Raw genomic sequence first — 14,262 nt, 5'->3', positions numbered from 1 at the left:
GAGTCCCTCCTTTACCCTAGTCCCACAAATCTATGTCAAATGTCGTCTTTCTTCCTTGAGTTTCTCAAATCTGTCACTTCCTTTTCACTCCTGTCTCAGACCAAGTTCAGGCACTATTTGCTTTAAGTCTGGGCACATACAGTCATCCTAACTGTTCTGTCTCTAAGGTCTCCAATTTATATTATACAGCACCCCAAAGCAGTCTTTCAAACCTGCTATCATTCTATCACTTCCTACTTTAAAACTTCCAAAGGCTCTTTATTTCCTTTATGATAAAATCCAAAACCCAATGTCATCTGCAATCTGGCCCAGGGTATCTTTATAAAACCAGAGAACATCAAATCGCGAACCCTAGAAATCATGCAAATGAGGAAACTAAAGACCAGAAAGGGTAAGTGTCTTACTTTAGCCAAAATCGAAACATACCAGACCAGAAATTTTAAAACCTAGATTGATATTTCCTAAATTTGCCTGATTATACCAGGAATTACACCAGGATGCTTAATATACAGATTGCCAGGCTTTTCCCCTGTAAATTCTGATTTGAGAGGTCTGAGTAGGATCACAGGAATCTGAATTTTTAAGAAGCACTTAGATGATTTTTATCTTCAGGGAAGTTTGAAGAAACTTGACCTAGATCTCGTAAATCTTTATTTTTTGACCATACCTATCTTTCAACTGCTTCCTATAAATATTCTGTTCTATCCAGAAAGCTCTACTTAGTGTCCATTACACCTTGTTTAGTGGTTACATCACTTTTCCACCCCACGTAAACCCCCAAACCTACCCATTCCTTATTTTAAGCTCTTCAAAATCTTTTGACGGTCTTAAGCAATGCTTTCCATATAACCCTAATAATCAAGTACTATGTTGACTTCATCTGTTATAAAAGTATATTGTTAAGAACAAAAGAAAATCCAGGATGAAAAAATATGTAATAGAATACAAATTATTAATACTGGTCTTACCCTGAAAGATAAAGTCCTAAATACTAGTTAATTGGTTAAAAAAAAACACAAAAAAACTTTTTTAAATATTGAAATGAGAGTATTTCTTACTTCCGTTATACCAGTAGATGACTGAATGTGTTTCAAACATGGCACTTAAGGGTTCAGGGAGAGTAGAAAAAAAACATGGGCCTAAACATATTTTTAAAACTATACCTAGAGCCTAGATTAGATTCTTTCCTCTACTGTCACACACTTTTAATTTTCAAAATGAGGAAAAACTCATTCCATGTCAGCTTCAGCTTCTCAATTATTTCCATTTAAGTTGTAACCTATAATCTACAACATTAAAATTAGTTGCTGATAAAGAAAATACTAAAGTGTAACTTCAGTGAATCAGAAAAATAGGTAAAATTAGTCTTACCAAGTAAAAAAAAAGCCAAAGACAAGCACTAAAAGACATTAGGCCATTACACTTACATACAGTGAGGCTCCCCAGGGATATTCAAGAGTAAATCTGATTTTATATTTAGTGTCTGAAAAGAAAACAAATCTCTAACATAATATGGACTATACTGGATCTTAATTTCTCTTGTCTCAAAATACACCTTAATTAGTTCAACAAATAAAGAACTTACCATGTTATTCAATGGTTCACGATTTAAATTATTAACACAGAGCCTTAATAGTTGCAAAGTAGGCCCAGATGTGACATTTCACCTATTTTTAAAGCCTGTATTTATTATATTATCACTACTATCATTTTACTTATCAAAAACTAGTTTATCAATTCAATTCACCTTTCACTTTGTAATGCTAAAGGTCAGAAGGATAAAGAAATCAAAATCTTTCCCCTTATTAAATTCTCAGGTAAAGAAACCATAAAGGTAAAATTCCAAAGTTGTATTTTTGTCTATTCTTTAAGTTATAACTATAAAATCTTTCCAATGTCTCGATATGAACTCAATCTTAAACTCACTTTCCTAATTTCTTTATTGAACAAATTTTTAAAAAGATGTTGTGAAAGTTACTGTAGTTAACTCTCCATATTGCTTTTAGAAACATAATTACCAATGCTACCAATTCTTCTGCAGAAGGAAAAAAAAATTTTTTAATTATAAAACTTGGATGTGGCCAGAAAAAAAAAAAGGCTTATATGAAATGTCTACTTGGATTACTTAAGAATCGCTCCAATAATTTTTAAGACAATTTATTATAAGTGGTCAGATATACAGCCTACCTACCATCTTCTATTTTTTTTTTAAATGGCACATTTAACCATCTACATGACACACTTAAAATATTTATTACAGTCAACATTTTACCACTTAGGGGCTTAAATTCTTACACAATGATCCACTGAGACGTGAAAAGATCTGGGCTTTCAAGGGGGAGGAAAGGGGATCAAGATCAGTGATTGGTTATTATAAGGACAAAGGTTAGTGACTTAAATATAGACATGTTTTACCAACAGCTGTGTATACATTTTAACGATTTCAAAATATACAAAAATGTAATCTAATTAAAAGGGGACTGGTAATAACTTTAAAGGTTAAGTAAGATCTCCAAAGAAGAAAACAGGCTTATTGCAAACGCAGTATCTTGCTACCTACAAACCTTTGGATAGAATTTCAACTACACCAAGTCAGCTTTTTAAAAAAACAGTCACAGAAAATACGTCATTATGGAACACAAAGACAGCTATGTCAATTTATCAAAGCAAAGTGACCAACAAATGAAATACGTTAAACCTATACAGTTAATAATGTGCAAGATTAAAAAATATAACCTAATCAGTGATAGGACTGCAAAGACTAAATCGAATGCCAGTGAAACAGAACAGCATGACATTTTCTCATATATAATCACATGTAAAAACACATTTGAAATAGCTGTTTTAATCTTTCTCCTAAACCAGTCACAGGTTTCATTTTCAATCCAAAATATACCTAAATTGAAAAACTTATTCATATAAATATATTACTGGTCACATAAATAAATTGAATAGGTTAAAAAAAACAGATATACCCTTGTCCTTCCAAGTTTTCTTCTGACCGTCCATCTCTTGTCACAATCTGCCCTCCAGATGCAATTATCAATTATGCATACCAACAGAAATGCTGTAACTGCAAAAATCTACCCCCCCGAGACATGAAATCTCCGTTTCCAAGCGAAGTCTGCAGTCTCCTCTGCTGCACAACTGCAGGACTGAGGTCACCTGACGTCTTCTGGGTGTGGAGCAGTCTGACGCAGTGCAATCTGTAACTAGGCTACTAATACTCAGGCACTACTGCCTCCCTTCTATCTGTTTATTGCCCCAGTCTTTTGCTTGTTGCCCATACCAAATAGAGCTACTTTTGCAGGGGGAACGATAGGCTACCAAAAGAAAGAAAAGAGGGTTGTTCTCTCTTTAACCACTGAATTAACCACTGAAATGCACTTAAAGTCCTGTGCGGTTTGAGGGTTTTTTGTTTTTTTATTTTTGATAGATGGGTGAATTAGGCTGCTGGTTTTGGGTTTTATTTGAAACTCTAAAATCAGTGGTTACCTGATAAGATAAAAATAGACTAATCCAAAGAAGAGTAATAGCTTAAATTTTAAGCCTGGGAAATCCTGAGTCTCTTCTTACTTTCTCCTAAATTGTTTAATGCTTAAAGCATTCAGCACTTTGCGCCCTTATGAGGGTAAAAGCAGAGAATCACAAAGTCCAACTATTAATGTAATGTTTATTGAATATATGCTACTTCAACAGGAAAGTTTTTATTCTGTCTCCTTTTTCTAATGCAATGTTATTTTTCCTTCTTTCACTGTTATAGAAAATCAGCGACTTACAAATATACACTTATTCTTAATCATCACCTGCTCTAATTCAATCTTTCAATAAATATCTATTAGACACCACTGCAGGTACTATTAATAGACTCTTGGCTTGAGGAGAGATATCCATGTGCTAATTATATCATTTGCCTTGGGAAAACGCTATCAAGACCAAACTAAAATTTAACTGATAAATACAAAAACAAACCTATGTACAGAATTTGAGGATTTTTTGTTCTACATCATAAAACTGCCATTAATGCCAGTGCAGTGTTTGTATTATGTCTTTACCAATGTTCCACAACTGGTTTAATTGATGCTACCCTTTGACTAAGCAGAAAAGGCAATATATAATGACACACCACCTAAGATATTTTAAAATGCGTGATATGACAAGTATGATAAGATAGGTAGCCTATGTACAACAGTACATACTTCTTAAGACTATACAACTATATTGAAATAGGTATAGTATTTTCTAGAATTTGCTGTAGAACTGTGTGGGCTACAAAACTCTTAAAAAATCCTGAATATCAGAAGTGGCCTGAATATCAATGAGTCAGTTCTTTTCCTACTTGCCTCTCTATATTTATTTAATAAACATAAATAAAGCAAAATTTTAAAGAGAGTCTAGTATTCTCAGCTCAAGTTAATATTTAACTTTCAACTTTATTCACTGGACCCTTGCATAACATGATATTTGAGAACGCTGTCACCAAGTCATATCATAGTTGAAAATCTTTGGCCTCTCCACGCAATAGTCTGAAATTCCAAACTATTCAATAAGTACAAAATATTTCAAAAATAGTATTTCCTAATAATGAATCCCTTAAAACTAAAGGCTAATAAATACTTTAGCATTAGAATAAAGCATTCAAACACAGCACCAAAACACTGTTGTTAAGTCAGAGATTACTACACTAACAGGAGAGGATAAAAAATAGATTTCTTGAGATATGGGTATTTACCACTTACACTATTCAGATCTTCTGGTACTTAACTTGGTTCAACTATTTAAAAAAAAAGATAATCTGAGAGTACAAGAATGTGTAAGAATACACACACATTCATCTAAACATTGAATACACTTAACAGCTCCACTGAAAGATTAAAAAGTCAAAATAGGAGCCTTGAAAGTTCGACCTTTAATAGTGCTAATCCTTTAATTTTTATGACTTTTGCACTTTAGGCTACTAAAGGTTACAGCTCCTATAAATTATATGACATTTTGCCCATTTCTTTCTTAGGAAAGTTTTAAAACTAAAGTTTGGTAAGCTAAGCAAAAAGGTGCTTAAATTTGAAAATTTGATGAGATAAATTTGTTAAAAATATAAAGCCACATGGGCTATGCTTATTGTGGGGATCAAACGAGTTAGCGTATACAAAAGGCCTTAGGACAATACCTACCAAAAAGTAGGCCCTATGTGAGTGCTATTTATTATTATTATTTACTATCATGTTAAAAATAACAAACTACAAGGGGACAAAGCCTTTAAACACATCTAAGAGAGCACATATAACAGGGAATAGAGTCAATGGCATAGTAACAGCTATATACGAAGTCAGAGGGGTAATACATGTGGGGGGGTGTTATCCCTTTGTGAGGGATACTATTACATGCTTTGTATACCTGAAACTAATAAAAAAAAATAATAAATCACATATATTAAGCCATTCAATGCTAGGCAATGACCCAATACCTTTCTAAGCAGAAGTGCCCCCCACACAGAAATTATTGTGCTTTGCTATATAGTTCTATTATTCTCCAGCTGAGAAAAAATTTACCGTATTTTGCCATGTATAATAATGCACTCCTGTGTATAATGCGCACTCACGTTTTTTGGTCCTAACTTTCGGGGGGAAAAAATCTTTTAATTTTTTAATTCAAATTTTTATTTATTTACAGTTAGGCACTTGTTTTTTGCATTATAAAGGAATTTTAGCATTTATTTAACATATTATGGTACAAGAAATTTTATATAATAATTACAAATTACAAAAACAGATACAAGGTACAAGAAATTTTATGTACCAGTAACAAATTTACGATAATTACACATCATAGAAGGCCAAGAACTCTTGTTACAAGTTCGTCGTAAGTGCAACAAAACCTATTATCCTATTCCAGGGTATTTATTTTCCATACAGATATCGTTATTGATTTCTAGAGTTACACTTTTAACTCATCAGCATAAATGAAAGAATTAAAAACATTTATATAGACACGGAATTAGTACTACCCATGTATAATGCGCATCCTTATTTTTCCCTCACAAATTTGGGCAAAAAAGTGCTGAGTATACAAGGCAAAATATGGTATATATGGGACAGTATATAGGTCCTATTCCACATTAAATCCCAACTTTACAGGTAAATAAATACCTATTACAAACTTAGCATTTGTTTTCCTTCAAATATGTAACATTTTATTTAAAAAACAAAAAATCTTTTCAATAACAATTTTCAAATACAGCAGAAGATACATCCCAACTTGCAAACAGCATTTTGATTATTTAGGAAAGGAACCTATTTCCCCTTAAAAGGAAAGGCTTCCAAAGGAGGAGACCATACTAGGTTCCTTTATTTATAATGCAATCAAATAAATGTGCTGTCTAAATTCTAAGTCCTATTGTATACTGTTGGGAAAGGGGGAGATACTGTCCTTTTCCTAAACTGAAAATGAGCCTTACACAGAACTTTTGAAATAAGCTCAAAGTTCATGTTTGGTAACTTCCCACTCTTCAGTGTCCACATCCCAAGTACTGCCCCCCCCCCCCAAGCATGACAAAACCCAATGACGAAAACCTCCTCAAACATACCCCTAACTCCTTTCCAAAGGGTTCCATGCTCTAAAATTACCTACACTCTCTCTGTTCCTCTTCTCCTTGTATCTCAAATCAAAACTCTCATAGTCTTAGTGCACTTACCTCATTAGTAGGAAAATTATGTGATTAAATCAATTCCTAAAAATAAAAAAAACTCCTTTCTCTATAACCCTATCATGAAGTGTGTGTGTGTGTGTTTGGTTCGTATCTCAGTGGAACGATTTCAGACTATTTTGGAATAGGCAGCAAATATGTAAACACTACGACTGCCCCAGCCAGCTATCCCAAGGTCTTTCTCCTTTTCCATTTCTTTCCTTCTTCTACTTCTGAATCCCAGAAAAACTCAACTTTTTGTTTTGCTTCTTTTCTTCACAATGTTTAGCCATAAAGAGAAATGAGGTAGGAAAGAGGCAGTCATTTGGATTTAAAGTACTACACTCTAAGATGGGGATTGGTCGTATAGCTAAAATAATTATTTCTACTTTCTGGCAATAGAGAACAATGTTCTTTTTTTAAATAAGCAATTAAGCTATACAGTAGTTTTAAACTAACTTCAAAATTTAATTATTCTGAGCTATACAAAAGTACGAAACTAAACATACGTTTCATTACTGAAAGCTACTAAACAACACTGTTTAATACCATATGCTGTAATATAATGCCCTCTATGGACTAAATTATAGCACTTCAACATTAACTACTGAATTGAACCTCAAGACATGGAGACTTTAGTCTAGAAAATGAAAGACAATACAAGTTACAATGCCAAAAAATACTGAGCATTTTGTAGTCTATAAAAAATTTCATATAAACTTCTAAAAACGAATACTAAACTCCATAAAGAAATGGAAAGTGTTCAATGAAAACTGTATAAATGCTGACTTCTTATAATCTAAAATAAATATACAGCTTTTCCAAAAGATCCAAAGCATTTTAAATTTGAAATTAAAAAATTAATGGTCATTAGGCTCTGAACAAATCTTTTAAAACTTTTCCTTAAAGTGCACAGGTTTGAGGCAATCTTTAAGGCCCTTTCACAATGTTTTTAATAGCATGATCCAAGCATTTGTTTGACTCAGTACCATGCGTCAAACTTCAAAATCCTTCTATAAATTCATTTTGAGTCATTTTAGTGGGAAGCAAAGACCCACAGCTCACTAAATTTATCTTCCCAACTGAATATATTCCATACAGTCAATTAGAGAGTATTCCATAGACCTCATTTCCTATCTACGACACTAGATGGCACCAATACCCACATTACAGCTGATGGTCCAACCCAGGGTATGCAATCTGACAAAAACTGTGTTCTCATTCGGTGTTCCCTCGGATTGTTGCCTGGTATTATAGAACTAGGTCAGAGTATGATAGGAATAGAAAAACACCACCACCACCTATCAAAAAGAACATGTGGGATAAAATGATCTATGACCAGAATTCAAAATCAGTTTTAAACAGATCAGAATTGAATGTAAAAATTAAACTATAAATAAGTAAATAGTATCGTTAGACGCTCCTATGTGAAAATTTAAAATGTCCACTGAAATATAAAGTAAAATAAAAATTATTTGGAAAACTGTAACATGACAAGAGTTTGTACCCTTTGCATATAAAGAGCTTTCAAAATCAGAAAGAGATGAACATCTAAAGTTAAAACTGGGCAAAGGGTATGAACAGGCAATTCACAAAAGAAATACAAATAGCCAATAAATATATGAAACATGTTTACCTTCACTAATAATCAAAGATCAAAACAGCAAGATACCACTTTAACCTATCAAACTTATAAAGGGTCTTTTTTTTTTTTTTTTAATGCCACTTATACAAAGTCTGGAAGGGGAGCACTAGGTGGCTAGCTGAGACAGAAGACTTACTGTCATTGTGCATTTTAAATTTTATATAATGTGAAAGTATCATCTACTCCCAAAATCAATATCAGTTGTTGGGGACAATAGAGAAATGGGTGTTTCCTTACTCTGACGGGTAAAAAAATAGTACAACTTTTCTGATAGCCAATTTTTTGTCAAAACTTTTAGAAATGCTCATTCATACCCATGTGCCCAGGGTTTTATTTCTAGTAATTTATGGAGAAGAATTCAGATAGATAGCTAGATAGATAGATAGACAGACAGACAGACATAAACATATTTAAAGGTAAAAAGGTTAATAAGAGAATTATTTATAAGTAATAAAGTTGAGAAAAATCTAAGGGTCCAAGAATAGTAAACTGACTGGTTAAATTATAGTACATCCAATAACAAGGAACACAAGCATTAAAAAATCATGCAGAAGAATAAAGACATGGAAATGTTGGCATTATATATTACTAATTTTTTAAAAAGCTATAAACAAGATGTAAAGTATATCCCTATTTGCTAAGACTTCTTTTTCACTGCATTCATAAAGTATCCATGTGCACAGAAAATAGACAAGAATATATTCTAAAATGACAATTATGACTGGGCAATACAATTACAAATTTTTTTCATCCCAATGCTTTTTCTATTTCTCAGACTTGTACAATGAGCATATTTACTTCAGATTGCTTCACGTACTGTTGCCTTGACTTCACTGATAGTTAGCAGGTCCTGGAGAGAAATTCTGACATCTCAAATTACTGAAGCTCACATAGATTAAGGCATTTGCCCAAGGTCATACAGCTATTAAGTGATAAAGCTGGGATAAGAACTCAGGTCTATAAAATGCCCAAGATAAAGTTCTTTCAACCACATAGTATTTAGCGGTATCTATCTCTTTATGGTACATATTTCATATTTATTTTCAAACTGTAAATAGTATCGTTAGACGCTCCTATGTGAAAATTTAAAATTTACTACTAAATAAATCCCCACTAATTTGACAATGTTGCACTTAAGTAAGTATAATGGATTCCTTTATTAGCAGCAGTCAGTTTCTAATTTAAGTACACTGTACATTTACTAACAGCCTTCCAGTTGAAGGTACTTCCACTCAGTTTATTAACCATTTTAATTTTTCTGAATAAATTTCTTACTTTTATCAGATTAACTGCTTACTGTCATAATTAAAGCCCAACTGATAATTATTAAAGTGCCCTAAATATGCTCACTAAAAATATTTTAACCAAAATACTAAACCTTATGTATAATACCTATGATGCTTTAGTGAGAAAGTTCAAAGGCTATATAGTAAATTTTTAAAATTAATATAAGAAAAATGTTCTAAGTCATAAACATCATCAAAAGAAAGCTCTTCTTCATGAACACATTTAAAAAGTATATATAAGTTTGCAAAGGATAATTAAGTCTTTGCCTAGGTAACAGGCCCCTTTTGAGTTCTTTATTACGGCAATACTACTTAGTTATTCCTAGACATCAGGTAATGAACTTGTAGTTGGTTTACGCTTCATTCAGCGATAGTTCCAACAGGTCAGCAAAACACAATCTATATCCTGATTATGAACTGAAAATATCTTGTGCATTAGTGGCAAACCAAACAATCCACAAGCATATGAAGCAATCGCTGTCATTAAGTCAAGACCTCTGTGGTTTGGATGGGAGACATCGGCACCTTTCTTTACCGGTGAACCACCACCAACAAAGGCAGTTGTCCACCACAACAGGGTATTCAGTCCATACATGGAAGCAGAACGTTCCCCTCAATCTAGTATCCCCGCATGTGGAAGGCCACGTGAGAAAATGAACATGGTAACCAGCTCTCTTGACTTTTAAAAAAGTGGGTTGCATTGGTTAATGCCCCCAACACAACAGGTGTGTAATGAAAGCAGCAGCACTTTGGTTATTTGCTAAATTTACGACAATCACCACTCATTCCAAAATGCAGAAACTACCGAGAAGGGGACAAAACCTATGCTGGAATCCCAGTACTTCACCTGTTGAAAAAAAGATCTTCCTTGTGGAATTGTATAAGAATTCATACAAATAAGAAAATTAGCCCAATGTTTGGAACACTGTAGGAGCTCAGAAGTATTATGCTTACTATACAGTTTGCTATGTAAACTTGGGAAAGCTACTTAATTTCCTTAGACTTAAATTTTGTCATCCATAAAATGGTTCCTGCTTTCAGATTACAGTGAAGACTAAATGAGATGAACAGGTCAAAGTGCTTGTGCTTAGATTTCCCATAAATGGTAGTCTCCCTTTTTCAGGTAAAATGAGAATTCAGCTTCTTAGCTAAGACTTTCAAAATTCTCAATTTAAAAACTTCTAAGCAGAGAGAATGAAAACCTAAAACTGAAAGCAAACTGAAACAAATTAATCTAACTGCATTTCAGCTGGATATTATTACCACACTAAAAGTGGGGAAAGGGAGAAGGAAGAGTGGATGGAAAAAAACTAACCCAAGTAACTTATATTTGACTATATACTTTCAATCTTGGGTAGGGTTGGGAGAGGAAGATTTGCAAAATGATCCTGAATTCTTTTATTATGGTTGAGCATTCTAAAACATTTTAGATGTATTAAAGGGTTAAACAAATGAGTAAATGTACTGGGTGGTGTTAGGAGCCAGGGTTCCTGAGGTTTCCCTCACTATAAAAGGAACATTCAAAGATGAAATGAAGGAAGAAAGAATCCTCTGGGAATGGACTGGAATTGGAGGTATCTGTGTAAACTCATGATTTCCTAAGTAAGTGTATGTACTTATGTTTACTTACATGTACGTATGTACGTATATAAGCATTTCTTAGCTCTGTCCACTGAAAGGGCTAAAATGGAAAGACCTACAGTAGCAAGCCACACAATTAGATCCAACTCTTGATCTCTAATATCATCCCCCACTAACAGAAATCAGGGATGCTTGAAGAAATGGCTGATTCCAGGGCTGGGAGCAGAATAGGCATAAAATGAGCCTACAACATTTTGTTATGCTAGAAAGTAAGAAGTGCTTCCCTCTTCACCCCCGAAAAGGAATAGCTGCATGTCCCTCCAAATTTGGGACAATTTACAACCAAAATAATTAAGTACAGTAATGAATTATAAACCACTGAGGGAAAACAGGAATCTGGTTCCATACTGATAATTAACTAATTCATAGAACAGGCGGACTCTCGCTAACAGTAAATGCCAAGGATTGATTGATAAATGTAGGAGTGTTAGAATTGAAAAATCGTCATTTTGACACCTTAATGGTAAGGAATGAATCAAGCAAGAATCATCAATGGATACTAAATCTAGGGAAGGAATTTTGATGGGGAGCAAGATATTTGCATGGTCTTGAACTGTCACCCCTCAGACTGCTTACTAGTTGTGAAAGAGGAAGAAAGACGGCAGTTCAATAAGGATGTCAGGGACCACCTTGACTAGGTGGTCAAAATTAACCTCTCATCAGTGAGGGACTGATGGATAATGGGTACCTCCAGTTATCATACACGAGACGGTCACTACATGTCATCTTCATTTGGCCATGAATCCATAACCTCAATCTAATCACTAAGAAGTATCAGACCAATGCAAAATGAGGAATGTTCTATTAAAAAGGGAGAGGAGGAAGGGCCTGTGTTCTTCAAACATGTTAACGTCATAAGAGATAAACACAGGAATTGTTTGAGATGAAAGGACCCAAAAGCAACATGACCACTAAATGCAAAAGTTGGCCCTAGACTGGATCTTGCAGCACGGGACACCATAAAGGTTAGGCCAACTAATACAACTGGAGTACGAATGGTAGATTAGAAAAAGGTATTGTATCAATGTAAATTTATGAAGTTATGTAAGAGAATATTCCCTTTTGAAATATTTAGTAGTAAAACAGAATGTATATAACTTACTCTCAAATGGTTCAGGAAAAACAAGGGTGTATTTATGTATTCATATCTAGTTATCTATAGAAAGAAGGACCACAGATGATAAAGCAAATGGGAAAAATGTTAAAAGGTATATTTAGATGTAGAGTGTAAGACATTCTTTGTACTATTTTTATTTCGCAATTTAATTTTGGGAAGAAAGATTGATTTTGTAAAAGGAAAACGAGCAAGACATTATGATGCAGAATTTGATCCCTTGATATTTTTTCATGACAAATTTTATCCAAAAATATTAATGTCCATTTATCTATTACCAAGTGCAAGCTGCATGAGGGCAGGACGTGGTCTTAGCCTTCATCTTTTGTTCACCGCTGGTCTTCATCCACACTATCATCCCCATGCTGCTCCAGGCTTCTCAGACTCTTCTTTTTACTGTTTTCTCCTAAACCATTTTAACGTGCTGTTGAAATCCCCACTGCACTGTGAACCATCTCCCCATTTTCACCCCACTCAACTTTTGCCTGTGCCTCATGGCCAAATCCTGGCCACTATAACCAACCTGGAATTCTAAATTCAACATCTACCACACAATCACACACACAATTCTACTTCGACTACAGCTTCCTATCACGCTGGTGTTCATATTTATTCCTGTTACTCTTGATTCTTAGATCTGGACATCACGTTCTTTGATCTATTCTCCTGTGAACTCCCTCTACTCCCCTCTTTACATCCTCTCTTCCCCTCTTTACATTCTTCAACTTAAAGTCCAACACTTCCAACTATTCTCTTGCCATTATCCTCAACTCCTTTCACTATCTTTCCATTGGGCCCATCTAGCAAAATACAACCTTGAATCAATATAAGCATTTGCCGTCTCTAAATCCATCCCCAGGCTACTGGGCGCAGTTAAAGAAAAGTCACCTTACCACTCAGACCACCCGTCAATCTTGACTGGGCTCTTATTGCAATACCTTTGTTCCCCTACTCAGAAGATATTTCAGACCTTTTCCATTCAAGCATGTTCTAGTTTATTCTCAGCAAATGATCTAACATACTGCTGTAAAGAATAAACATAAACCATCAAACAATCCTTTAGCTACCAGTCACAAAACTCTCGTAGTATTAACACCCATACTTACTTACCCTTTTGTTCACAACAATCAAAGTCCTTCAATATTCTTCCTGCTCTGTAAGCTAATTCCTCCACTTGATCTCATCCCATCCCCCTCCTGATTCTCTATAAGCACCTTTAATTATACTTGCACTCCTATCATTTTTCTTAAAGGCCCATCCTCAACCCCATACTCTCCCTCACACTTGCTAACACTCTTTCTCCACATTCTCAAACTTCTTAAAAATTGTCAACATTTAGTATCTATTTGCTTAAGTCCCATTCACCCCTCAGCCCTAACCTTGCCCACTCAAACCACCTGCCACTGTCAGGCCAACATCTCCCCTCCTTGTTGACAATCCTTATTTTAACTGAGCTAGTATTTGATAATGTTGACCAATCCGTCCACCTTTAAATCTTCTCTTGGTTCTCTCCTTAGTTGTTATCTGTGCTTTAATTACTATCCCTAAGCCCATGGGAAACAGACACACACAGCCAAGCTCTCTCTCAAAAGCTTCCGATGTATAATGTCCCTCACTTCTTGGATGACACCTAGACACCTTAATACCAATACATGCAAAACTTATTTTCTATCTTCTCTCCTTAAAACCCACTTTACTCTCTCACGTTCCCTAACACAGCTTCTCACACTGCCATCCACGTATTTGCACATGAGTCAGTTTTAATTCCTACCCTTATCCTTCAGGTTCCTAACCAATCAAACAGCAAGTCTTCGGTCTCCATGCGCACCCCACTGCCTTCATGTTCAGTCTCCTCTAGCTTGTAGCACCGATCTCTACACTGGGCTCTGCCGCT

At 34.6% G+C, this 14,262-nt stretch overlaps 1 protein-coding gene across 4 annotated transcripts in view; it reads right to left on the bottom strand.

The window, feature by feature from the left end:
• The window catches only part of RTN4 (reticulon 4), a 70,365-nt gene that overhangs the window by 31,886 nt on the left and 24,217 nt on the right, over positions 1 to 14,262 (bottom strand). Inside the window, exon 1 of one of the 4 annotated variants that reach the window (XM_019719558.3) lies at positions 2,976 to 3,253. The exons of the other annotated variants lie outside the window; for them this stretch is intronic. Within the exon in view, the coding sequence (XP_019575117.1) occupies positions 2,976 to 3,009 (34 nt within the window). The 5' untranslated portion in view covers positions 3,010 to 3,253. Of the gene's footprint in view, positions 1 to 2,975; positions 3,254 to 14,262 lie in introns of those variants that run through there. 4 annotated transcript variants of the gene reach the window in all.

Source organism: Rhinolophus sinicus, chromosome 2 (genome assembly GCF_057876585.1).
Source record: "Rhinolophus sinicus isolate RSI-liver-muscle chromosome 2, RSI-T2T, whole genome shotgun sequence".
Classification (NCBI taxonomy): domain Eukaryota; kingdom Metazoa; phylum Chordata; class Mammalia; order Chiroptera; family Rhinolophidae; genus Rhinolophus; species Rhinolophus sinicus.
Note: the sequence above shows the minus strand (reverse complement) of the source record. Positions and strands in the feature narration are given on the sequence as shown.